Source organism: Selaginella moellendorffii, unplaced genomic scaffold (genome assembly GCF_000143415.4).
Source record: "Selaginella moellendorffii unplaced genomic scaffold, v1.0 SELMOscaffold_2, whole genome shotgun sequence".
Taxonomy (NCBI): Eukaryota; Viridiplantae; Streptophyta; class Lycopodiopsida; order Selaginellales; family Selaginellaceae; genus Selaginella; species Selaginella moellendorffii.
Genome location: NW_003314263.1, coordinates 490,560 through 514,815, shown reverse-complemented (window position 1 = coordinate 514,815; position 24,256 = coordinate 490,560). Strand labels below are relative to the sequence as shown.

The following is a 24,256-nucleotide window of genomic DNA, read 5'->3' as shown; positions in this document are numbered from 1 at the left end:
TATATTCCCTCTCATACATAAAACTAATTATATTGCTTGAATTCCATTGCCTTCCAGTGCCCAGCGTACACTAGCTTTGGTAGAGCTGTGAATTTCTTCAGGCAATAATAGACTTTAATAAATAATGGGTTTCTATAAATCGGCAAAACTGTAAGTAAGGGTTTTAGAAAACATGTCGGCCCTTAAGCTCCTGACTTGCATCGGTTTGGAGGAGACGACAGCGAGGAGCGCTCTTGAGAACCCCAAACTTCTGTCCGATCTCATTGCCATCATCCAAGAGGTGAGCCCATCTTCTCAAATTTGCTCTTCTTGTGTCTTCTCCAACCTCTCTTTCTGCAGGCCGGAGTGGACAACGGCTGCGACAAGCACATCGGCAAGCTTCTGTATACGGTGCAGTTTTTGCCCCCCCATTTCTTTGCTCTGTAAGATGTTGGACTTTCCAGGTTGCCGCAAGATACATGAATGGCCATCGCCCGCAGCACCTGTCTACCGTCTTGCGCTACATCGCGTCTGGAAAGGTGGGAAACCTTTGTGCTCCGCTTTCTGATGAAAACAGAAGCTCATGTTTGTCCGTTTGGTAGATGCGGAGCCACCAGCTAGAAGCAGCTCTTGAGTACATCACTGCCGCGAGGCGCGAGTCTGTTGATCTCGCAAAGTTCGAGAGGGCTTGCGGAATAGGTAAGTCGATTGTTTTGTTTATCTTTTTTGTTTTTCCTTCTGCTCATGCGAAATGTTGCAGTGCCTCTCGAGGACGTAAAGGCTGCAGTTGATACTGTGATCAACAGAAACAAGGAAAAGCTTCTGGCTGAGCGCTATGCTGCCTTTAAACGTGAGCTTTCTGCTTAACTTAAGTTGGTTTCTCTGACCAACTTCCAGTGTCAGCTTTGGTGGCGCAGGTGAGGGAGCTCCAGCCGCACGCTGATCACAGAGACGTGAAAGCGGCACTGGATGGGCAGCTCTACGAGCTGCTGGGTGAGAAAACCGGGGACGCACACAAATCTAGAAAGACCAACAAAGCTCGTGTTCCCGAGCAGCTTCCAGAGGAGGACCTGGATCCGTTCTCCTCATTTCCGAGCCCCCTGGACAACACGGGGCCTCACGTCGACGTCGAGCTGAGCGATGGAACGGTCTTCCGCCCGTCCAACTCGAGGGAAAAGCTGGAGAAACATCTCAGCGCCACCGGAGGGGCGGTGGTCACGCGTTTTCCACCCGAGCCCAATGGATATAGCCATTTAGGACATGGCAAGGCCATGGGTATGAACTTTGGCTTTGCGTGCGAGGCCAACGGGAAATGCTACCTGCGGTGAGGATGGTTGAAAAGCTTTATCCATGCATGTAGAGCTAACGCCTTTTGCTGTTTGGCTGTGGCAGGCTGGATGATACGAATCCAGAAGGCGAGAGTGACGAGTTCACCGCCAACATCCAGGATATGGTTCAGTGGCTCGGGTGGAAGCCATTCAAGGTACAGCCTCTTTCTTGCCAGCCTTTCTTCTTTCTGTACTGTTACCTCACTGTGGATTTGCTTCAAAAGGTGACTTACTGTAGCGATTACTTCGAAGAGCTCTACGAGAAGGCTGTCGAACTTATAAAGCGAGGTTATGCTTATGTGGACCATCAGGTGTGTGATCTTCGTCACCTTTTCGAAAATCTCAACTCCCCGGTGGTTTCCTTGCAGACGCCGGCAGAAGTAAAAGAGTACCGGGAGAAGCTACTAGAGAGCCCCTGGAGGAACCGTCCCATAGACGAGTCCCTGGAGCTGTTTGAGCAGATGCGCGCTGGTGCCGTCCCAGAAGGCCAGGCCACCTTGCGCATGAAACAAGATATGAAAAGCAACAATGGCAACATGCTCGATCTCGTTGCTTACAGGATCAAGGTAAATCTCTCTCTCTCTCTCTCTCTTTCTCCAAGTTTCCTCCCTGACGCTGGAATGCCTCTCTCTAGTTTGCCTCGCATCCTCGAACGAAAGACAAGTGGTGTATATACCCCACTTACGACTACTCTCACTGCATCGTCGATTCTCTGGAGAACATTACGCACTCGGTATGGACACTGATTCGTTTTTCCCGTCCTCCGCCTCATTGTTCTCGCTTGTCGCAGCTTTGTACGCTGGAGTTTGAGACCAGGCGCGTCTCTTACTATTGGTTGTTGGACAAGCTTGACATGTATCTCCCGTATGTCTGGGAGTATGGCCGCTTAAACGTGTCCAACAATCTGCTATCCAAGCGCAAGGTGAGCTTCCCGTTCGAGCATTCACAGCGGTGTGACACTGTTTGTTTTGGCAGCTCAAGTATCTGGTAGACAAGCAAATGGTTGATGGTTGGGATGATCCTCGCCTCTTGACTCTGGCCGGGCTGCGTCGAAGGGGCGTTCCGCCGAACGCAATCAACAACTTCTGTCGTGCTCTAGGCAGAACACGCAGGTTTTTCTTTTCTTTCCTTTTTTGTGGAAGTTTAAACAGTCTCTGATCTGGGCTTTACAGTGACAATCTCATAAGCACGGACCTGGTAGACCATTTCGTGCGGGAGGAGCTAAACAAGACAGCACCGAGGACGATGGTGGTCTTCCAGCCGCTGAAGGTTCGTCGCTTCACTATTTCTGTATTTTTCATTCACTCCCCACGCATGCAGGTGACGATCATCAACTTTGAAGGTCACGAACAAGACCAGGTTGTGGAGGCGAAGCGCTTCCCGGACGCAAACTCTCCCACGTACAAGGTTTGTAAAATAGAGATTTGCACAGAAGAAAGAAGAAATCATCTTTTCCGCTGGCAGATACCCTTCACCAAGACCATATACATCGAGAGAACGGACTTTCGAGAGCACGACTCAAAGGACTACTATGGTCTGTCCAAAGGAAAGTCGGTGCTGTTGCGGTATGCGTTCCCGATAACTTGCGTGGATTACGTCTGCGTGGATGGCGAGGTTGTGGAGCTTTTGGCTACTTACGATCCCCTCAAGGCCATCAAACCCAAGGTAGTCTTCGAGCTCATCTTCGAGCTCATTGATCATATTTTCTTTCCTCCCGGTACTGAAGTTGTTCGATTCTTTTGTTCCAGGGGGTTATCCACTGGGTTCCCGAAGCTGCGCCGGGAACAAAGCAGCTGACGGTCGAAGTGAGGCTTTTCGGCAAGCTGTTCAAATCAGAGGTAAAGCAGTGAGAAAAACCTTTTCTTTTTCATACCTTCGTGTGTGTGTGTAACTGCAGGATCCCAGGCTCCACAGCAACTGGCTCGAGGATTTTAATCCCCAGTCCAAGGAGGTGATCAATGATGCGGTTGCTCTCCACTGCTTGAAGGATGTGAAGTGCGGGGATTGCTTCCAGTTCGAGCGCAAAGGTATCACACTAATTTTTCTTCCTTGTTTGGGGACCAATGGCAAGCTCTGTTCTAGGCTACTTTGTTGTGGACCGTGATTCCAGCTCGTGCAAGACTGTTTTCAACCGGATCGTCGCTTTGAAGAGCTCGTTTAGAGGATGATGGTCCACGCTCCGACATCTAATGTTTGGGCCTCTTTCCAAACTGCTACCAGTGCGAATCCTCGTAGTGCTTTAGAATGGTAAGCCCAGTTAAGTAGAAGAGCTGGAACTTAACTTGTTTTTGCAGGATCGATGCATTTTGCTCGTTGGAACTCGATCTTACAAGAGACAAATGTTTAATTAAAATAGAAACAATCTTTCTGTGGTTTTAAATCTCTAAAACATGTGATTGTGCCACTTCTCCCACTTGTACCACAAACACGTCTCGCTCATAGGACACGCTTTCGTATCTGTACAGCTGCTTCCGTCCCCATACACAAACTAATTATACTGATTGAAATCCAGTGTCGTCTAATCTGTTGGAGATTGAGCTCCAAATATGTCGTGCCCACTTGCACATAATATCAAGATCGAGTGTCAGAGAAATTTGCAATATTGTCACAATTAGCATCAATATCATGGAGTAAACATTTAATAGCCTTAATAAACTATTTCTTCGTCTCATTTTTCAATATTGTCTATACCATTATTTTTGTTCAGATGAGAAGACCAGCATATTGGAAATGATCATCGAGACATTATATTTTGTATTTCCCGCAGGGCATATTCCAGGGCTGCTTGGCAAGATCCACTGCCAGCATTTTGAGAGAAATCAATTCGCTCACCAGGAACTTAACAAAATCACCCCAGAGTTTTGTTTGCATTTGCATAGACACAAGCCTTAAGGCTTTAGTTCAAAAAGTTGATGAAGCGACACGCAAGCTGCGCATCATCAGAAGCTCGAAGCAACCTCAGTGAAATCAAGAACCGGTCATCACATCTTCTAGGTAGCTTTGTCTGCTTTCTGTTTGAAATGTTTTGTATGATCTAAGAACTGTGTAGATTCGTAGATAAAAGCTGATGTCGAGACACAAGGCGACTTTGTCAACTCACTGGCTTCCGAGGTTCACTGACGATATCCTTGCATTTGTCAACTGGCTTGACAAGGAGCTCGCTTTCCTTACGGATTGTACCGTAACATTGCTGTAACAAGAGCTTTCCTGCAGGTGGACGAGAGAGCAGGCTCGAAGCACATAGGCAAAAGCTGACGCTTTGCGGGACCCTGCGTTTGAATATCAAGATCTCCAAAAACTAGAAACGGAACTCTTCCTACAAAAATGACCCTCGGCCGCTTTGAAACGAATGTTTTCACTCCTAGAAAAGTAATTGCCTCTTTCTTGTTCTAGTTCGGCAACCGTTAACTTGTCCTCAGCACCACCACAGGGTAGAGCAACGTGTATTTGCACTCTTGCGAACAAGGGATATGTCTGTACAAGGAGTTGAACATGCCAACGTATTGGATGCTAGCCAAAACATTTGGAATTTTCGACGCTCAGCTCTTCTTTGACACACTAGGCAAAGCAACCTTTATTCGATGATATCTGGATATACTTCCCAACGGGACGCAGAGAATGAAGGAACGACTAGTATGGTTTACCTGAATCTTTTTATTGGACACGACTGTGCGTATCCCAACCGGGATTCGGAAACAACGACTCACATCAACAACTAACAAAGGCAACTATATCAGATGGCAACCAGCTGTGCATCGTCAAGCAAAAGCTCTTGACAAAACTCTTCGTACCTCACGTCCTGTCTGTAGGTGGGCACAAAGAACAGCTTCTGAAGCCTCCGAAGCTGCTCCTGCAGCAGGTTGCCATCCACATGTGACACAACCCTTTGCTCAAACGTTTGCACATCGGAGAAGAGTGCCCTCTTGTACATGGACACAATATTGGCTCCCGAAAACCTCCATGGGACTCTCCGCCCCATAGCCAAGTAAACCAAGACGTACATTAGGCTCTCCATCTCACTTGAGAGGCAGTGCTCGTTTCCATCCAAAACTTGCACTGCGGCAAAGAGCCTGGTAACCCCGGTTCGTTCATCATCAGGGGTGAAACAGCTCACAGCGGAGCCAAAGTCGATTAAGTAATACCTCGTGGCATTGTAGACGACATTACTTGCCGAAACATCACCATGATATATGCCCCTGTCACAGAGGAGCTTGAGAGTCTCCGCAACCTGTTGAAGCATTTTGACATACTCTCTGCAAGGCCTGTGAAGAACAGGCTCATCAACTGTCCTGCACAGAGGAGTCACTATGTACGTGTGCCCACCAATCCACTTCCCGTGTGCCAGCAGGGGTAAGATGCCGGGCACCCCTTGAACTGCAGACAAAACCTGTACTTCCACTTCCATAACTCGGCAGAGTTTCACCACCACAGCTCCGTCACCATCGAGCGTGCCGACAAGTATGTGAGAATCCCCTTTGGATGAAACAGCAGTCAAGTGCTGGATGCATCTCCCGTCATCCAGCCGCAGTTCGCGAGTTCCCAGAGGAGTTACATACCCGTGTACTGACTGGTCTGCATATATCATCTGCAACAGAAGCCTGAATCCGCTGTCATCTGTGGCCTCCAAGTGAAATGCATACTCTTGTGACCACCAGAAACTCTCCTCCCCTCCGGAGACGTCCAAGCCTACAAACTGAATGGCCCGCCGGTCCGCAATGAAGCCGAATACAACATTCCTCCCTTTCTGGGTGGATATGATCTTCCTGAGCCGTGCTACGATTTTTCCAACACATCTTTTTGTCCCCGAATCTGCACCATCCAACTCCCAGCTCAACTCTCCCACCATCACGGCACATAGCCAGCTTACAACATACTGGCAGCTGGAGAAAATGCAATCTGGCTTATCTTGTGAAAACAGCACCCCACCCTGGCTCGTGTCGAAAAACCACGATCCCGGAGCTTGCAGCTGAGTGAAGCCCTGACTAACCCCTCTCTGCAGCTTCTTCTCACCGTCGAAGCTCAACTCCTGCGCACTGAGCTTCCGCTTTTTCAAGTGTTTCACCTCCTCAAAACTGGCTCGCATACTCTCCTTGAAGACCTCCACTTTCCCAGAAACGTCCACCCCGGCGAACGTCTGGACTATAAATCCCTCTCGACTATGGTCATAATCTGGCCGAGACATGATGCTTGCACCTAACAGTTCATCCTTCAGGCCCAGCGTCAAGTCTGTATGCGTAGCTACGCGGAAAATATCCGCCAGCTTCTCATCAACCATATGGCCAATAACACCTGGGCCAAATCTCAGCCCAAATAAATCCAAGAAATGACAAGAAAATACGTACCCAAAAAATGGCTTTGAGAAGCAGCTCCAGGGCTAAGCGGCTGAAGAAGCCCGTCGCGCTGCATTAGCTTGATGAAGAGCGGTGGCACTCCCAATTTCTGGAGCTCATCGTAATTGAACATGTTGAGATCACTAACCCGCTCAATCCCCGCTTCTTTGAAGGTTGCCAGACATTTCGCAGTCGCTCTCCTGCCCGCAAACCTCTTCTCAACGTACAACTCCACGACGTCGTCTGCCATAGCAAAGGGAATGATTTAGGGCACATTAACTCACTAATTTACCAATATAAAAGATATTTAGAAACACAATTACTATTATATAATTTATATATTTTAATTCAAAATCAAGAAAGAAGACAAATAAAAGAAAGTAATAAATGAGACTTCCGGGCTTAATGAAACCATTTTCAAGGATGTTTTCTATATTATTGCACCTTCTTAGTTTTGATTAATTTCTCTTTTTTCTTTTCTTTTCTTTTCCTACTGAAGCACTACTGAAGCAGAAGATGATCATCCAGACAGCATTTTGGCCTCATGCTTCTGGGTACATGACAATGTAGCAAATTGAGATTATGAGAAAATTTGAGATGTAGAAGCTGGTTGGACTCCTATATCTCAAGTGATAGGAAGAGATTTCCTTCTATCAAATCTTCCAGCTCGTTGAACATGGTTATCTATAGGAGAGATGCTCTTGAGAGAACGACACATTATATAAAACTTTCCCTAGTCTTTTCCAATATAGAGTTTGCAAGCGTGGACTTGTCCCAATTGTAAGGCTAAACACCTATGCCCAATTTTACCCTTTTGTTCTTTTGCCTAGCCTTTACAAAGAGGTCCCAAAGAAGTGAATAATCTTGTTGCCAACTTTGACCCCAAGCTTTAACCTGATGTTCGATCATACAGCTTGACCCCCAAGATTCGGCCAGCACAAGAGCACATGATCATTCTCAGCAAATACAGCTAAACTAGATCACCTCCCAGAAATTGCCTTTCGAAAGCGACGCTAGCGGCAAAAAGTGTCGTTCAGTTGGCCTCTCTCTCTTTGCGCAAATCAAAAGAATAGAAATGGAACGAGGGCCCTCCTTTCAAGTGCACGAGTGACATTGTAATTCGCTCCAACCGTAGAAAGCTATTAGCGTACACGTCTGTGTATAGGAGGTTGGCAGGGTTTTACCAAGTCTTAGGACCATTAGGAGAGAAGCCGCCATGCTTCCTTCTTCAAGATCCGAGTGGGCTACCACCCGCATTACGTTAATTGGCCGTCGCTATTCTCCATCCCCACAAATTTGTCTCCACCATACGAGTTTTAAGTGCTTCCACTCGGACACTTCCAGCTTCTTCCAATTCCTCGCGATAAGCGACTGATTCGCTTGATCGATTCCTTGGACTTTTGGGATGGGTTCTTTTCAATCCTGACTCCGCTGATCTCACACCCAAGAACTTCTCGTCCGAAGAAGAAGCGGAGAGATATCCTTCTTCTTCGTTTTTTTCCTCTCTAGTCTTGACTATCTCGGGACTACTATACAGCCTGTCTCTGTGAAGTGGAAGATATTTAACGGGACTTAAGTTTTATGGGATTGCTTAGCTCATGGGCCCGTTTGGACACAGTCACCTAACATACATGACAACGTTTTTTTTTTTTTCTTGGTGTTCAAGGTGGTGCTCCACTCTTGAAACTGCGTTTAAAACTCTTGCAATGTGTCCTTCCAAGTTGCCTACCTATGGAGAAACTTAAATGAGAAGAGAAGGAAGTGACTAGAGATAGAGTGTTCTTTTCTTTTCCTCTGTCCTGGATCATGGCATTGCAATCGATGGTCTCGAGTGCTTGCCGCGCGGTTGTGATTTTCTCTTTCCTCGCTTCCTGGAGCTTCGATCTGGTGGCTGCTCAGAATGAAATAACCAAAGTCTACGACTTCCAGGTCAGTTTGCTTAATATGCTCTCGCCAGTTTCGAGCATCCAGAGCTCATCGAATTGCCACCGCCCAGGTCGTAAGCTCGATGGTGAGGAGGCTGGGAAGAACAAAGAACATTATCACTGTCAATGGCGAGCTCCCGGGACCAACAATCTATGCCAACGACGGCGATAGGCTTCTCATCACAGTAAGGAACACTGTGAAGTACAAGATGTCGATCCACTGGTGATGAGCGAGAGCCAAAGTCTCAAAAGTTCCAAAACTTTTTCTGATCTAATGCTTTGTCACAGGCATGGAATCCGGCAATTTAGAAGTCCCTGGTTCGATGGCCCAGCGTATGTCACGCAGTGTCCTCTCAAGCAAGGCCAATCGTTCCTCTACAACTTCACCGTGGATTCACACATGGGAACTCTCTTCTGGCATGCCCACATCATGTGGCTTCGAGCCACTGTTTATGGAGCCATCGTCATCTATCCAAGGAGGACAATGCCTTACCCATTCAAGTCCCCCTACGAAGAACAAGTTGTCATCCTTGGTAAATTTCTCGAGAGAATTGGAGGAGATCATCTCCGCAGGAGTAGATAGATCTAGAGGACACAGTTCTCACACACAATCCTCTGTTTTCTAACAGGGGAGTGGTGGAACAACGACATCCAAGCGATCGAGGAGGACGCTTTGAGGCACGGGGCTCCAAACCAATCGGACGCTTACACCATCAATGGATTCCCGGGCCCGAGCTACAAGGAATCGGAAGCACAAGGTAAGCCAGAATTGAAGAAAGAATGTCTCTCTCTTTCTCTCTCTGTGTGGATATCATCACTCTTCTTGTTCTCTCACAGAAGTGTACACCCTGAACGCCATCACCGGCAAGAGATACCTCCTCCGCCTCGTCAATGCTGCCCTCAACATGGAGCTCTTCTTCTCCATCGCCAACCATAGCATGACGGTGGTGGAAGTAGACGCCGAGTACACCAAGCCTTACACCACGGACACTATCCTCCTCACGCCCGGACAAACCACTAACGTAGTCATCACCGCGGACCAGCCATGCGCTCGCTACTTCATGTCCGCAGTGCCATACATGTCTGCGCAGCATGTCCCCTACACCCCCACCGCTGCCACTGCCGTGCTCGAGTACATCGCCTGCGACATGAAATCCTCCACGTTTGCGACGCCAGAGACTCCGATCCAGCCCTTCTTCAACGACACAAGCTACGCGACTAGATTCTCTGGGAGCTTGCGGAGCCTGGCATCTTCACAGCACAAGATCGATGTCCCGCAGACCGTGGACAAGGAGTTTTTGTTCGCGATCGGGCTGGGAATCAAGCCATGCTCGCCCGGGAGCACTTGCCGAGCACCAGGTACGCGAGACAATTCTCTATACAATGGACAATCATATTGTCGTTCCAGACAATGGGAACTTCACTGCCTCGATCAACAACGTCTCGTTTGCTCTCCCGACCAAGATGTCCCTCATGGAGGCCTACTACCGGAATGTCCCGGGGATCTACTCCACGGACTTCCCGGTCGCGCCGGTCAACCCTTTTGACTACACTGACCAGAGCTCGGGTTCTTTAAAGAATGTGGCTCCCCAGGTGGGAACCAGGATCTCGGTCATTCCGTACGGCTCCAACGTCCAGATTGTGTTCCAGAACACGTACATTGCTGGGTTTGAGAACCACCCAATCCATCTCCACGGCTATAATTTCTATGTGCTCGGCTATGGCTTTGGAAACTATGATGCTTCCAAGAGCTCACAGTTTAATCTGGTTGATCCTCCTCTCAGGAACACAATCGGTGTTCCATCCGGAGGATGGGCCGTGATTAGATTCAAAGCTGACAATCCAGGTATAGAGATCATATTCCGTTTAAAGAGAGTTTATACTTATACGTATGTTGTTTGATCAGGTGTGTGGTACATGCATTGCCACCTTGAGATTCACACAACTTGGGGCCTTGCCACTGCGATTCTTGTCACAAATGGCGTAGGACCGGATCAATCGATTGTTCCACCGCCGGATGATTATCCACAGTGCTAGCTAGTGCCTCTGATCATCACAGCGAAGATCTTATATCAGGATTTAGTTTAGTTTTCTTTCCCTCCAGGTTGCTTTAAGATGCAAGCAAGCGAGGGGAATGATTTTAGGTGGGTACATACAATGATCGGGTGTTTAAACCTAGAGTTAAAAGAGAAAGTCAAAGAAAAGAGAAAGCACGTTGAGATCTGTGGACCAACTTCTTGAGTAAGTTCTTCTCAAAGAAGAATTCCATTACTTTACGTATACATACAAGATTTTCGTTGCCTAGTCGTCATCAAACCCAAAAGTTCTTCCCCAGCAAACCTTCCAACCCAAAGAGCCTGAATCCAAAGTCCTCAGCAAGACTTGAAAAAGAACCACACCGAATAGACAGGTCTTGGGCAAACGGTACAATAGAACACTAAATCATTTGAAATAAATCTAGGAAAGTTTGGATCAAACGGTCGCAGCATTCCACTGCCTGTCCGATCGTTGAACTCGTGTCAACATTGTTGGCTGCTTTATAGATTCTCTCGTGTCATGCTATGCTAGAGAAAAAGCTGTGTTAAAAGAAAGTAGCAAAAGATTGGACTCTTGGGTCATTATCATCCACCCGGGTCTCAGAACTTACAAACATATTGGACAAGAGAAGAAACGGAGATGGATTTTTGGGATCCAAATCCATGGCCTCTCCGGCCGCCCGAGCTCCCCTCTGAGAATCTCCGTGAAGTTTGCAAGCGGCCAACAGCGTCGACCATGCAAGGCCATAAGACTCGAACGGCATGTTTCTCGCGAGCTCCTCGGCGTCGTCCAGCCTCTTGACACGTCCCAAGAGATCAATCACGCAGCAGTAGTGCTCAATCCTCGGACAAAGTCTAAAATCACCACACATAATGTGGAAGAACTCTCGAGCTCGATCGGCGGCCCCAGCGTGGCTGAGCCCGGTGAGCACGCACGTAAACGTAATGTCCCGAGGCTCGAATCCCGCGAGAACCATTTTCCGGAAAATATCTACACACTCTTCCAAATGCCCGGCTTGGGCATATGCGGTAATCGCAGCGGACCACATCACAGAGTCCTGTTCTTGCATAGAATCAAACACAGTTTTGGCATTAGAAAGGTGGCCGACATTCGAATAAGCCGCAAGCATCACAGTAGATGCCACTGTGCTGTTGGAGGGCACTTTGTCTAGCAGTGATTTTGCCTCGACAAGATGCCCTTTTGTGGTATATGCGTGAGCAATGATAGTCCACGCGATAACTCCGTGGTAAGGCATCTTTTCAAGAACCATTCTAGCACGGTCAGTTTGGTAGCTTGCGCAGTAGACTCCGATCATGGCAGTCCAGGTCACTGCGTTCTTCACAGGAATCTTCTCAAACATCTCTTCAGCGAGGATGGTTTCCCCGTTCGCTCCACAGGCCGAGAGCATCGCAGTGGAAGAAACTCCATCGTGCTGGGGCATTAGGGCAAAGATCCTGTGCGCGCTCTCCAATCGCTGGTTCTGGCCGTGGGCGGCAAGGATCGCTGTCCAGGCCACAATGTCGCAATCGGGCATGGATTGGAACGTCGCCACGGCGCGATCGAGGTGACCTAACTGCGCCCACAGCTTGATCATCGCGGTGGACGAAACGGCCGTACGCTCCGGGATCGCCTGGAATATTCGGGAAGCTCCCTCGGCATCCACGGCTTGGGCATATGCCTGGAGCACGGTGTTCCACGACGGAATATCCCACGCCGGCATCCTGTCGAACAAAGCCCTGGCGCTTTCCACGTTTGCTGCGTCGGAATATCCCTGCACCATCGAGTTCCACGTTACCACGCTGCGACACGACATGCCATCGAATATCCTTCGAGCGTCATCAAGATGCCCGCCCTGGGCATATGCTACCAGCATACCAGTCGAGGCAATAACGCACTCTCCCGGAATCAAATGAAAGATTCTTTTCGCCTCTGCAAGATTCCCTGTTTTGGTGTATTGGGTAACAAGCACACTCCACGTTACCACGTTGCGCTGGGGCATCAAATCGAATATTTCATGGGACTCGTCCATATGCCCGTTGTGGGCATATGCCGTGATGAGTATATTCCACGAGAAAGCATTGCGCGAGAAAGCCCCACTGTGGAACAGCGCCAGAGATTCTTCCAGGCAGCGGCATTTGGCGTAACTGTCAATGAGGAGATTTGCGAGGTACGTGCTGGAGTAAAAGATTCCGCGGCGAATGTGAGCGTGGATTTGGCGGACGGATGCAACCCCTTTGCAGGACCGGACTTGTTTCGCCAAAAGATCCTCGGATTCGTGATGGAGACTAGGCATCTCATTTGCTGTTTCCCCGAGAATCACCCTTTACCACCCGCAAAACTGTTCCATGGATCAGAAATAGAAAAGCGGGATTTTTTTTTTCAAAAAAATATTTGAAACAAGCTTGGCCACCGACTTTATTTTTGCCGATTTTCTTGCATCCAACAAGGGACAAATCACATCCCTGTCAACCCCGTTTCAACAAGCAGGAATGCAATAGTTTACACTCAAGGTTGAACATACCAATCCCAGCCACCAATCCACCAAAAGCCAGCTAGATTCCTCATATACGTAGAGGATTAACCTATCCATCAAAAGCCATATTATCAACCAAGGACCTTTAAGTTTCTTTAATCGCTCCTAGAGCTTATAGTAGCACTATTAGTGATTCGTGTTTTCTCTTGTAAGGAAAGAACTCTTTTCAAGTGATCGCACGCTCGGTCCCAAGAACTCGTCCTCGAAAGTCGCCAAGAAGGGTCCGAAGTGGGTCAAGACAAAAGATGCAAGTCCCATTTTCATTGTCATTGGGCAAAGACAAACACGGATCGATCAACACAGCTAGCATGAGAACTCGAAAGCTTCGCTTTTTCCAGAAGTTGATTTCGAAACTTTCTCATAAGATTCTTCTTGTTGGCGATGATCACGACACTAAAGAATTTGGAGAACCTGGAAAGAGAAGAGGCTCTAGAACGTGAACATTCTACCTAAGAACACAGACCAAGTATTTCTTTGGCTTAGAATTCTAATCTTATACCCCACTTGAGAAACACACCTAAACCTCCATTTGAAAACTCCAAAACGCCTTGTCATTCTCACTCGGACTGTTGCTTGATATGTCCACACGACCAACAATCTTGTGGCCACTTCGTGATGCCACGCAAAGTGGTCGTGGAAATGCGCTTGGTTGGATGGCTCCGTCTTGGCACCCAAAGGTTGCTTGGAGGATAATCTCACGTAAAGACTTTGAGAGGGTCCACGCTCTTTGATCGCGTCATGGCTCCAAGACCAAATCTTTTCAACCATGCCGTGAAAATGTCCACATTCTTACATGGTTGACACCATTGATAAGCGATTATCAAATGGTAGATTGCATCTACTCTGACATTGTCCTTAGATATAGCCGATCTAGACAACCTTAATGCGCTCTATAATCAAGTGGGTTTTCAACGGACAGACCTCCAAAGCTTCTAGATTATCTCCCATCCAGGCACTTTGGTGACGAGCACGTATATCAGTCTTACGCGGATCCCAGCCGTTGGCTGCGGCGCGCACTAAGGGGGCACCATTTGAGGGCGTCAACACGGAAGGTTTGAACTCCACCGTTGGATGGGAGGATTTGAAGCGCGCCGTCGGATTCGTGCCCATCCGACGGCTTGAGCCAGCCACAAAGAGCAGTGGCGATGGCGATGGCGATGGCGCGACAGCATTGTTTACTCTAGCTCGACGTCGTGCTTCTTTCCTCCCTCCATTTTCCTGGAGACCCCACTCGTGTTGCTGTTCGCTAGCCTGTAAGGAGTTGAATTTGCTGTGCCGAAGCATCGAGCACAACACAGTGGCGTTTTGATTCCGTCGTCGGGGATATAAAAGGATCGAAAGCGCACAAGGTTTTGGGGGAGAAGTAGCCGCGAGTAAGAGGGGAGGAGACGCGAGCTAGCTAAGAGATCCTTGTTTTCTGGCGTGTCAAGCACGTAGTATTGATCGCCCTCCTCTTACTCTGCTCGATCGGCTTGAAATCCCTCGAAAGTCTTATTGCTCTGGCACAAGCAGAGCGCGCAGGAGTGTTTGTAGGATTGGATCGAGCTCGATGGCCAGGCGAGGGGCAATGCAAGCGAGCTTGGCCTTTTATTTCTTGTGGTTGGCAATCGGAGCTCAATTCTCCGGGGCAACGCCGCCAAGAACAAAGTTCTACGAATTCAATGTAAGAATCCTCTGTTTTTCCTCCATTTTGTCTTAGCTGCAAAAATTCTCTCTTGGTAGATTACCGAGAAGAAAATCACGAGGCTCTGCAGCACAAAGTCAATCATCGTGGTGAACAATCAATTCCCAGGACCGCAAATCGATGTCGAGGAGGGCGATAGCCTGGAAATCAGAGTAAACAACTTCATCAATCACAACATCACATTGCACTGGTAGAACAACACAAAGATTCAAGTGTTCTTCGCTTCTGATGGATGGATTTCCAGGCATGGTATCTTCCAGAATCGAACAGGCTGGTTTGATGGCCCGGCTTACATCACCCAGTGCCCGATCCAGCGCCAGAGATCCTTCGTGTACAAATTCGATGTCGTCCGGCAGCGAGGAACGCTGTGGTGGCACGCGCACATCACTTTCTTGAGAGCCACCGTGTATGGAGCTCTCATCGTTCATCCAAAGGAGAGCCTTCCATTCTTGCGACCAGGCGAGCCGAAACCAAAAGAGCTTGTCGTCATGCTTGGTAAGAACATCGTCAGAGTCTAGTTCCAGTCCATGGGTTTCCAGCAATTCATCTTCTCCGTGACCTCCAGGCGAGTGGTGGAAATCGGACGTTCTCGACGTGATCGGACAAGCCATGCTAACTGGCGCTGGGACGAATCTCTCGGACGCATTCACCATCAATGGATTGCCCGGGCCGCTGTATGGCAAGTGCTCGCAACAAGGTAAGAGAGCCGAGATCATCCTAAGCTCCTACTATCCCTGCCCAAATCTCTCCACAATTCTTGCGAGAATCACTCCCAGAAGAACAAGGAAAGAATCCCACACAAACTCTCTCTGATTTCGCAGACACGCAAGTCTTCAATCTCCAGCCCGGGACGCGATACCTCCTCCGCCTCATCAGCGCGGCCATGAACACGGAGCTCTTCTTCGGCATAGCCAACCACACCCTCACCATCGTGGAGGCCGACGCGCAGTACGTGAAGCCCTTCACCACTCCCTCGCTGGTCATCTCCCCAGGCCAGGCCATCACCGCCCTCTTCACCACAGACCGCGATCCATCCCTCACGTACTCCATGGCGGCGCACGCCTTCGCCTCCGCGCCGCCATTCATCCCCTTCCAGAACACCACCACCGCCGCCATCCTCTCCTACGCTTCCCCCCCGCGCAAATCCTTCCCGCGCTTCCTCCTCCCATCGCTCCCGCCCTCCACCGCTGGATCCGCCTTCTCGGACGCCTTCGCGGCGAAGCTCCGCAGCCCAGATCGCGTCCGCCGCGAGTTTCCCCTCCCGGCATCGCCCGTCGCGGAGAAGTTCTTCATCACGGTGGGTCTCAACGTCCAGAGGTGCCCGCCAACCATGAACCCTAACATCTCGTGCCTCCTGCCGGTCCCCGGCGGCGGGCGATTCGGCGCCTCCATGAACAACGTCAGCTTCATCGGATCCTCCTCGGCGTTTCTCAAGCAGCACTTCGATTTCATCCACAGCGGACAGGATCCCAGCGGATATACCACCGATTTCCCGCGGTTCCCGCGTCCGTACAACTTCACCGCGAGCCCCGCCATCGCCAACCAGAACGCGCCCGAGGGGACCAAGGCGAGGATCATTCCGTACGGCGCCACCGTGGAGGTGGTGCTCCAGGGGACGACGCTCCTGGCGCCCGAGAACCATCCCATTCACTTGCATGGCTTTGATTTCTACGTGCTGGCCACCGGGAGGGGGAATTTCAATCGGACCCGCGACTCGCCAGCGTTCAACCTGGTGGATCCGCCGCTGAGGAACACCATCTCGGTGCCGGCGGCCGGCTGGGCAGTGATCAGATTCGTCGCGAACAACCCAGGTGAGTTTTATCGCGAGTTCTTTCGTGGGATGATCGTCTCTCTTCTTCTCGTGCTGCCAGGGACTTGGGCGTTTCATTGTCACTTGGATTTGCATTCTTTGACGGGGCTCGATACCGTGTTTATTGTGGAGGACGGTGCCGAGGAGTGGCAGCGCTTGGAGCCACCGCCCAAGGATCTGCCGCCTTGCTGATTGCTCGCTTGTTTGTACAAAGACCACAACCAGCCCTGGAGAGGTTAGCGGCCGATCGATCGATTGATTGTTTGATAGAGTCATACACCACTGTCCCCACAAACGTGGGGGGTTATAGTCGAAAAAGCCCAAGAACAGGGACAAAGGGAAGATTTAAAAAGAATTGGAGTTTTGTTTTGGAATCTCAAGTGGGTTCTCGAATAATAAAGTGGGTGTTTTTGTAAATCGATTCTAGAGAACTCTATGCTTAGAAGGCCCCTTCGGTCGGATGATGCGACTTTCTTGAATTCTTTTCCTTCGGCATTTGCCTGGAAGGGGCATGCGCAATTTGGGCATTTCACGCAAGAAAGTTCATGCGTGTCAACGTGGTTCATGGAGGCAATGCAATCACAGCACAGCTTGTCATGATTGTGAAGATCTCGTCTACAGCGAAAGAGTTGTGCACGTAAATTTGCCAAGTTTGCTTCCTTTCCATTTCGTTATCTTTGCTTGCAGTTTCTTCGTTTCCGCGTGATTGAAAAGATCTTCGTTTGCAAGTATTTCTTTATTGTGGTTCGTTTGACAATCTTTGTTTCTGTGCTTGAGGGTCCAAAGCAAACTTAACAAGAAAAATCGGATGGGAGAATGTGTGTGGTAACTCTTTAGCAGCGTGGATAATCCGGTGGGGGTGCCTGGATCGATTGCAAAGGTCCCTCGCCGTTCTCGACGATGAGAACAGTGTCCAATCCCCAAGTAGTGTGGATATCTAAGTGACAGTGCATAAACCACACTCCTGCGAATGGAGAACAAGGTATGAGAATTTCAAGAAAGATGGCGAAGGGGAAACTAACCTGGATTGTTTGCTATCAATCTTATAGCTGCCCAACCTTTGAGAGGAACCGAGATGGTGTTTCGAAGAGGAGGATCCACCAGGTTGAAGCTGGCTTCGTACTTTTTCTTGTAGTTTCCAAAGCCTTGGCCGACGATGAAGAAGTCATAGCCGTGGAGATGAATTGGATGGCTTTCAGCGTTGACAAGGCTCGTCCCCTGGAGAATTATCTGCACGCTACTGCCGTAAGGTATGATCCGAGCTTTCGTCCCGTTCTTCGAGTTTAAGTTCCTCAGTGGCCTTCCAGTGTAGTCGAACTTAACCGGCGGCTTGGTCGAGAAATCCTTGGTGAAGACGTTCATCAGCTTGTTGGTGTAGTAAGCACCGAGAATGGAGCTTCTCGGCGAGACGTAAGTGATGTTGTTGATGGACGCGACAAATCTTCCCCCATTTCCTTGGCAGCTCGAGTTTGGAGCTCCCCTCGGACAATCCTCACGGTTGAGTCCCACGGTGAAGAACAAGTGCCGGTCGACTTTCACGGGTACTGTTGGGAGCTCCTCGGTTAGTAAGCCTCTGAGCTTGCTGTTGAAGCTCACCACCTTTCTCGTGTCGTTAAACGCAGGGAGCCTTGGCAGCCCCGAGAAGAAAGACGAAGGAGACGATTTGTATCTGATGATCCCGGCGGTGGTCGTGTTGTCGAATGGATTCTGGGGGACTGCGGCTGCGTAGGCCGAGGCCGCCATGAAGTACTGGCCGGGAGTTTGATCCGCGGTGAAGAGTACGTTTGTCGTCTGTCCGGGAGTGATGACGATATAGTCGGTTTCAAAAGGCTGGTGATACGAGGCATCGGCTTCCACCACCGTCAACTTGTGATTGGCGATGCCGAAGAAGAGATCGGTGTTCATCGCAGCGTTTATGATACGTAAGAGGTACGTTTTCCCTTGCTCCACATCGAGTACGTATACATCTGGCAGGAGAAATTAGAGTCTGACATGAGAAAATTTACTCTTTTCATTACCGTTTCCAGAGCAATTGTAGAGAGGCCCGGGGAGGCCATTGATGGTAAAAGCATCCGAGACGTTTGGACCACCGCCGGATGCTAAAGCTTGATTCAAGACGGCTTGGACGTCCGATTGCCACCATTCACCTGTAAGTTCTTTTAAGTTAGCTTTTCTTCTCTTCTTCCTTACCTAGGAGGATTGGTACTTCAGCGTCTGGTGCTGGGAATGGAAAGCTCGATCCAGGCCTTGGGTGGATAATCAGCGCACCATAGACTGTGGCCCTCATCCACCGAATGTGAGCATGCCACCAAAGAGTTCCTCGCTGGTTTTTTATCACGAATTTGTACGTGTAGGAGCTTCCAGATTGGATTGGACACTGCGTGACATAAGCAGGGCCGTCGTACCAGCCAGTTCGATTCTGGAAAACTCCATGCCTGCGTCAAAGTCACGTCAGTAAGCTACTCCTCTTCGTTTCTTCTAGTTTTTAATCAGGAGTGCTTGGATCAAAACCGAACATTTGGCAAGAACACGATGGAGTACGTGAGAAAAGTTTTCTATGGGATTGAAAACGAGATTTTACCAGTGGAGTGTGATGTTCTCCGGGACCTGGTTATTGACCTTGACAACGAGCATGTCTCCTTCATCGAGGTGAATCTCGGGCCCCGGAAACTGTCCATTGACGTTAACGATGTTCTTCGTACTGCAGAGTCTAGTAACTTGCGATCTTGTGATCTGCAATGAGAAAACTTCAAGAGCTGGAAGGACAACACAACTTGACAAACTTACATTAAACTCGTAGAACCTTTCTATCTCGACCGGATTGGCATGAGAAGCAAGAGAAAAACTCAGCAGAATTGCCGAGAATATTGGAACGAGCATCCATCCCTCGAGCTGCATTGCCTCTTCCCGACTCAAAGAGAAATGCTATAACTCCTTCCGATTAAAAAGCCAAGGAGCAAACGCAAGAGAGAAAGAGAAACCAACGAGCAGCTCGAGAAGTGACTCTTCATGACAAATCAAGCGTCTGTATATATACTCTCTCGACTTGATTGCTCGGCAAGCAACGAGAAAACCGCGTGAGGCTTTCATCCACGATCGATTCAAGGTGGAATTTCCAGAAAAGCTGCTATCTCACCACTTTTTTCTTCTTCTTCTTCTTTCTTTTCATCGCTTCTTCAAAGTCAGGCACTAGCTGTAGGCGCTCTTTGAGCTTTTGACAAGGTCAGCTTGGAGGAAACCACGAAGAACCGGAGAAAAAGACTGGTAACTAGACAAGTCCTGTAACGGAATAGAGAAACCATTGTCTCACAGCCCAAGGTGCTTGAATCGCGAGCGAGTTCCATAGAATTCTTCTCGGTGGGTGATGAAAGCGATACCTTGCGGCTGTGGAGTGATTTCCAGAGAAGAAACAAATTCGTGCTGCAAAAGAGAGATTTTGGAGGTCGCCGGGTCTATCCAAAAAACTATAGATGATCGCTTTCGCAGTCGCTAGATCAAAGTTTCTTTTGGAAGAAGGACTTCGAGGACACGGTAGAATCATTCAACCAGTGTGGTCAAAAGATCTCTTTTCGTAAAGGGATGGTACGAACGACCCAGCACATTTGACGTACGAAAAGAATATTCTTGTCTTGTGCTCTAGGGATTGCTCCATTTGCTAGGGTTTGTGGATTTTTTGCGGCAGGGCAGCTCGAGAGATCCGGGATGGCCGATCGGGAAGACGAGGAGACTGTGGCAGCGGCGGAGGAGCACGGCGCTGGCGCCGGGGAGGAGGAGGACACTGGCGCACAGATCGCGCCGATTGTGCGCCTTGAGGAAGTGGCTGTGAAAACCGGGGAGGAGAATGAGGAGGTGCTACTGGATATGTGAGTGCTCTGCTTGGATTTGTGAGTTCTTTGTGTGAAAGGATGGATTTTTTTCTCTAGGAAGGCGAGGCTGTACAGGTATGATCAGGTGTGGAAGGAGCGGGGGACCGGCGTGATCAAGATTTTGAAGGACAAGGAGACGAACAAGACGAGAGTACTGATGCGACAGAACAAGACGCTGAAGATCTGTGCGAATCACTACTGTGAGTAGAAGAAACTTGGAACTTGCATTGTACTGATCTTCATTTCCTTTTCTAGTGGTTCCTGGAATGACTTTGCAAGAGCACGCTGGCAGTGACAAGACCTGGGTATGGCACGCGATGGATTACTCCGACGGCGAAGTGAAGAAGGAGCTTTTGTGTGTCCGATTCGGCAGCGTCGAGAGTAAGCACACCACCTTTCTCTTTCTCGACGTGTTAAATCGTTTGGTTTTCCAGATGCCCAGAGATTCAAGGACATCTACGTGGAGCGCACTGAGGAGCAAGGCGAGAAGAAGGCGACCGAAGAAGAGAGCAAGGAGGAGTCCAAAGTGGCCGAGACGCTGGAGAAGCTGTCCGTGAAGGATCTCTCGTCCGACCCTGTCAAGCCCGCTGCTAACGACGACGAGAAGGAGAAGCCAGCGGTCGACGACGTGAAAGCTGACGGTAAGAAAGAATGAGAAGTTGGGGGAGAGAGGGGAGCACACGGGGGCATTTGGTTCGTCTTCGTCGTCATATCACAGCCGTCGTAGCTAGAGAGAGTTCTTAGTTCTTGGTCGGTCAGGCATAGCCGGGTTCTCGCAGAGAATTTTTACTTCCTTGTCCAGTGCAATACCATGTCATCACGAGAGAGAGGAGAGAAGGAAGAGTCGTCTCTTTGTCGTCGTTTCTTGGAAGATTTTTAAGACGTGTATTGATTTTTGCATCGCTAGCTAGATCACTCGTTCGTAGGCTCTGGCAGTGTCGTCTTGGCTCTCAGTTCCGCGAGTTCTTGCTTGAACTTGACGTAGGCAGTCTTCATGGAGGATATCATCTTCCTCGCCTCGGTGTCTCGGCGTAGTATCTCTCGCAGTTCCGCCCGTAGACGTCGAATCTCCAGCCTTTGCTGTGTCACTAGATCGTCCCCGCTTGTCATGGTTTGAACGCCAGCGTCTTGTTTCTCTACGGAGAGTCTAGCTCCAGCGTCTCGTTCCTCGGTTAGCATCTTTCCAGCGTTCGATCCATCTCCTTCCAGTTCTTCTCTAGTGTTTACGTCCTCCTGTGGCGGCTGGACTTCGATCTCCATCGCTTGCTCTTGAGAGTGTGCTTCCAGGTTCTCGAGCTCCTCGTTCCTGTTGTCACCGCTAGCTCCATCCTCGGTTACCATCTTTCCAGCGTTCGATCCATCTTCTTCCGGTTCTTTTCTGGTGTTTACGTCCTGGACTTCGATCTCCATCGCTTGTTCTTGAGAGTGTGCTTCCAGGTCCTCGTTCCTGATGTCACCATTCTCCTTAACTTCGAGAATTTGAGCGTCACCATTCTTGTTAGCTTCGAGAGTTTCTTGATCCCTTTCAACTTCCTCGCTTGTTCTTCCCGGTTCTTCATTGGTTCCTTGTTGTTCTCGCTGTTCTTCGCTTGTTCCTTGCTTTTCTTCGCTTGTTCTTCCCTGTTCTACGCAAACTCTTGACAGCGTCATCGTACCGCGAGGCTCATCACTCTCGCCGAGCTTGCTCCTGATGATCTTGGTCAGCCACTCTCCATACTCAAACGCGAGCCTCCTTCCTTTGCTCTTGGTGATGGCGATGGTGGCCGTGGCACGGACGATCATCCTCGCCAGGAACTCCGCCCATCGCATCTTAACTCCCATCCTGTACGACTTGTCCAGCGCCAGCACCATCTCGGCCGAGAGGAGATGGTAGGAATCGTTCTTACACTCGAGCTTGGCCATGAGCATGGTCGCGATGGCTTGCATCTCCTGGACGTGATCTCCAAACGCCAAGTGCTGGATCGAGTAGCCCCGCGTCCTCTTCTCCTTGGCATCGGTCATCACCTTTCGGAGCGCCAGCTCCTGGGCCTTGCTCGGAGCTCCCAGCGTTATCTCATCGTCACCGAGCGGTAACCCGGTAGCCTCGGCCACGCTCGCGGCGTCCACCACCACCACCTTTCCTTGGACGATCCCACTCGCGGCTTTGACGTCGAAAGTGGCGAGGAACTCGTCGCAGAGGGGCTTGTCTAGATCTGGCACTGGCTCCCTCGCGAATCTCTCCAGTCCCATGCGTGAGAGGAGATCCAGAGCTCGCCGCTCCTTGAGGATGGGAAGATCAAACACCCAGGCCTTGCGGTATGTGAAACCGCCGGTTCGGAGGCGCGAGCACGAAGAAGATGGTGGTGGTGTGCGATCATATCGGATCGCTTTGATCGAAGAAGCTGGCGATGGATTCTCTGCCGGAGGAGGAGCTGTGGCTTTCTCGGCTTTCTTCCGCCGCTGGAAAGTCTTGAGAACCTTCGAGTTTCCATCGTTGCCCCGATTGAAGAGCTTCCGCTTGCGAGCTTTTCCATCCCTCTGGAGATCCACGAGCAGAGATCGGAAGCACGGGGGCACATTTCTTGTCAAGAAAATTTTCCTCCTTTCTTCCTTGAGGGGACGAGCTTCGGTCTCTTGAATCTAGAAATGCCAAGAGAGTCCAATGCAGGAGAGAAGAAAAGCACGAAATGAAACTTACATGTGTTTGCTCGCAGCCCAAGTGAAGGATCAAAGCGACCTCATCGTCATCATCCACAGCTTCCACCCTTTCCCCGAGTGGGAGAGGGCAAACATGCGCCTCCATCGCCAGACCTCCCAGAATATTCTCTCGTGTGCTTTTACCTCATTACTATTTCCTGTACTTCACGATAATATTTCTTGTAGTTCGTGATAGGCTTTAAGAACTGATAATATATTTCTAGAATTTTTAGCTTTTAATAATTGACTCATATGAATTGTAGTATAATTAAATAATTAGTATTATTAACTTTTATAATAAACTTGTGAAAAATTAACATAAATATTTAAGATATACACTTATGAGTATTTTATAAAATGAAAAGTTTTCATGTCTTTTAAATATTAGTTTTGGCTTATACGAATATATTATTTTATAAAGTTTTAATTTCAGTATTGATTAAATAATTGAATTCCATATTTAATTTCATATATCATTGTTTCCATTTTGCATATATTTAAATAAATCTATTGTAGTTATTGACCAACCATGTAAATGCTATATTACCAAAAAGTTTACAAATTTTTTTAATTATAAAATAAATAGAAAATACTTTAAGAAATTGAAAGTAGTAATAAAAAAACTACTAAATGTAAAAAAGCTAATTATGTGTTATTTTTCTATCGAAAAGACATCATTTGAGAATATAAATGTTAGAGTGTTAATATTCATTTGGAAGAGTATATAAATTATGACCAGTACATAAAAGTATCTAATTGATGTTAAAAATATATAAAAAATTAGTAAATACCGTAATTTGGAACATAAGATTTTTGCCATTGATGAACCATTTTTACACACATATGCTATTTAAAAAATTAAACTATTTTTTCTTATTAAGTGCATTAAATTGTATATGAATAACAATAATAAAAAATTCAGTTAAATGCAATTGATATCAATCATATTTAGCTTTAAAATAACATACATAATTATTTTTGTTTGATCAATATAAAATTTATATCCTTTCTGCTAAACATTCAATCAAGAATATAGTAAAGAAATATTTTAATGTTGCATTATTTGCTAAATTTAACTTTATATATTT

The 24,256-nt window shown here is 48.5% G+C and overlaps 7 protein-coding genes across 7 annotated transcripts; 4 read left to right on the top strand and 3 right to left on the bottom strand.

Annotated features, from left to right (window-relative positions):
• Positions 1-172: 172 nt before the first annotated feature.
• LOC9647161 (glutamine--tRNA ligase) lies at positions 173-3,715 on the top strand. Its single transcript, XM_002962743.2, has 19 exons — positions 173-280; positions 340-390; positions 444-518; positions 582-678; positions 740-829; positions 877-1,303; positions 1,372-1,462; positions 1,532-1,618; positions 1,676-1,873; positions 1,942-2,040; positions 2,098-2,229; positions 2,283-2,419; positions 2,480-2,576; positions 2,628-2,714; positions 2,772-2,972; positions 3,056-3,145; positions 3,205-3,334; positions 3,390-3,554; positions 3,602-3,715. Exons 1-18 carry the CDS (start codon positions 173-175, stop codon positions 3,473-3,475), a joined length of 2,283 nt encoding a protein of 760 aa, XP_002962789.1. The 3' UTR covers positions 3,476-3,554; positions 3,602-3,715.
• A 4,626-nt stretch (positions 3,716-8,341) lies between these two features.
• Positions 8,342-10,844, top strand: LOC9661787 (laccase-10). The gene is made up of 7 exons (XM_024663385.1): positions 8,342-8,566; positions 8,634-8,785; positions 8,851-9,095; positions 9,192-9,320; positions 9,400-9,921; positions 9,971-10,408; positions 10,469-10,844. The coding sequence occupies exons 1-7, from the start codon at positions 8,444-8,446 to the stop codon at positions 10,597-10,599; spliced, it is 1,740 nt and encodes a 579-aa protein (XP_024519153.1). The 5' UTR covers positions 8,342-8,443; the 3' UTR covers positions 10,600-10,844.
• On the bottom strand, positions 10,836-13,900 carry LOC112351368 (pentatricopeptide repeat-containing protein At4g02750-like). The gene is made up of 3 exons (XM_024689125.1): positions 13,650-13,900; positions 11,210-12,920; positions 10,836-10,919 (listed from the first exon to the last, which is right to left on the bottom strand). The coding sequence occupies exons 1-3, from the start codon at positions 13,898-13,900 to the stop codon at positions 10,836-10,838; spliced, it is 2,046 nt and encodes a 681-aa protein (XP_024544893.1).
• A 485-nt stretch (positions 13,901-14,385) lies between these two features.
• Positions 14,386-17,054, top strand: LOC9647160 (laccase-4). The gene is made up of 6 exons (XM_002962741.2): positions 14,386-14,795; positions 14,855-15,006; positions 15,061-15,311; positions 15,382-15,513; positions 15,638-16,627; positions 16,688-17,054. The coding sequence occupies exons 1-6, from the start codon at positions 14,682-14,684 to the stop codon at positions 16,816-16,818; spliced, it is 1,770 nt and encodes a 589-aa protein (XP_002962787.1). The 5' UTR covers positions 14,386-14,681; the 3' UTR covers positions 16,819-17,054.
• A 405-nt stretch (positions 17,055-17,459) lies between these two features.
• Positions 17,460-19,524, bottom strand: LOC9661786 (laccase-12). The gene is made up of 6 exons (XM_002962308.1): positions 19,414-19,524; positions 19,208-19,359; positions 18,817-19,061; positions 18,645-18,773; positions 17,649-18,593; positions 17,460-17,590 (listed from the first exon to the last, which is right to left on the bottom strand). Exons 1-6 carry the CDS (start codon positions 19,522-19,524, stop codon positions 17,460-17,462), a joined length of 1,713 nt encoding a protein of 570 aa, XP_002962354.1.
• A 746-nt stretch (positions 19,525-20,270) lies between these two features.
• LOC9647159 (ran-binding protein 1 homolog b) lies at positions 20,271-21,402 on the top strand. The gene is made up of 4 exons (XM_002962740.2): positions 20,271-20,489; positions 20,550-20,692; positions 20,748-20,873; positions 20,927-21,402. The coding sequence occupies exons 1-4, from the start codon at positions 20,329-20,331 to the stop codon at positions 21,145-21,147; spliced, it is 651 nt and encodes a 216-aa protein (XP_002962786.1). The 5' UTR covers positions 20,271-20,328; the 3' UTR covers positions 21,148-21,402.
• On the bottom strand, positions 21,251-23,328 carry LOC112341933. The gene is made up of 2 exons (XM_024662964.1): positions 23,170-23,328; positions 21,251-23,111 (listed from the first exon to the last, which is right to left on the bottom strand). Exons 1-2 carry the CDS (start codon positions 23,272-23,274, stop codon positions 21,405-21,407), a joined length of 1,812 nt encoding a protein of 603 aa, XP_024518732.1. The 5' UTR covers positions 23,275-23,328; the 3' UTR covers positions 21,251-21,404.
• Between the last annotated feature and the right edge of the window lie 928 nt (positions 23,329-24,256).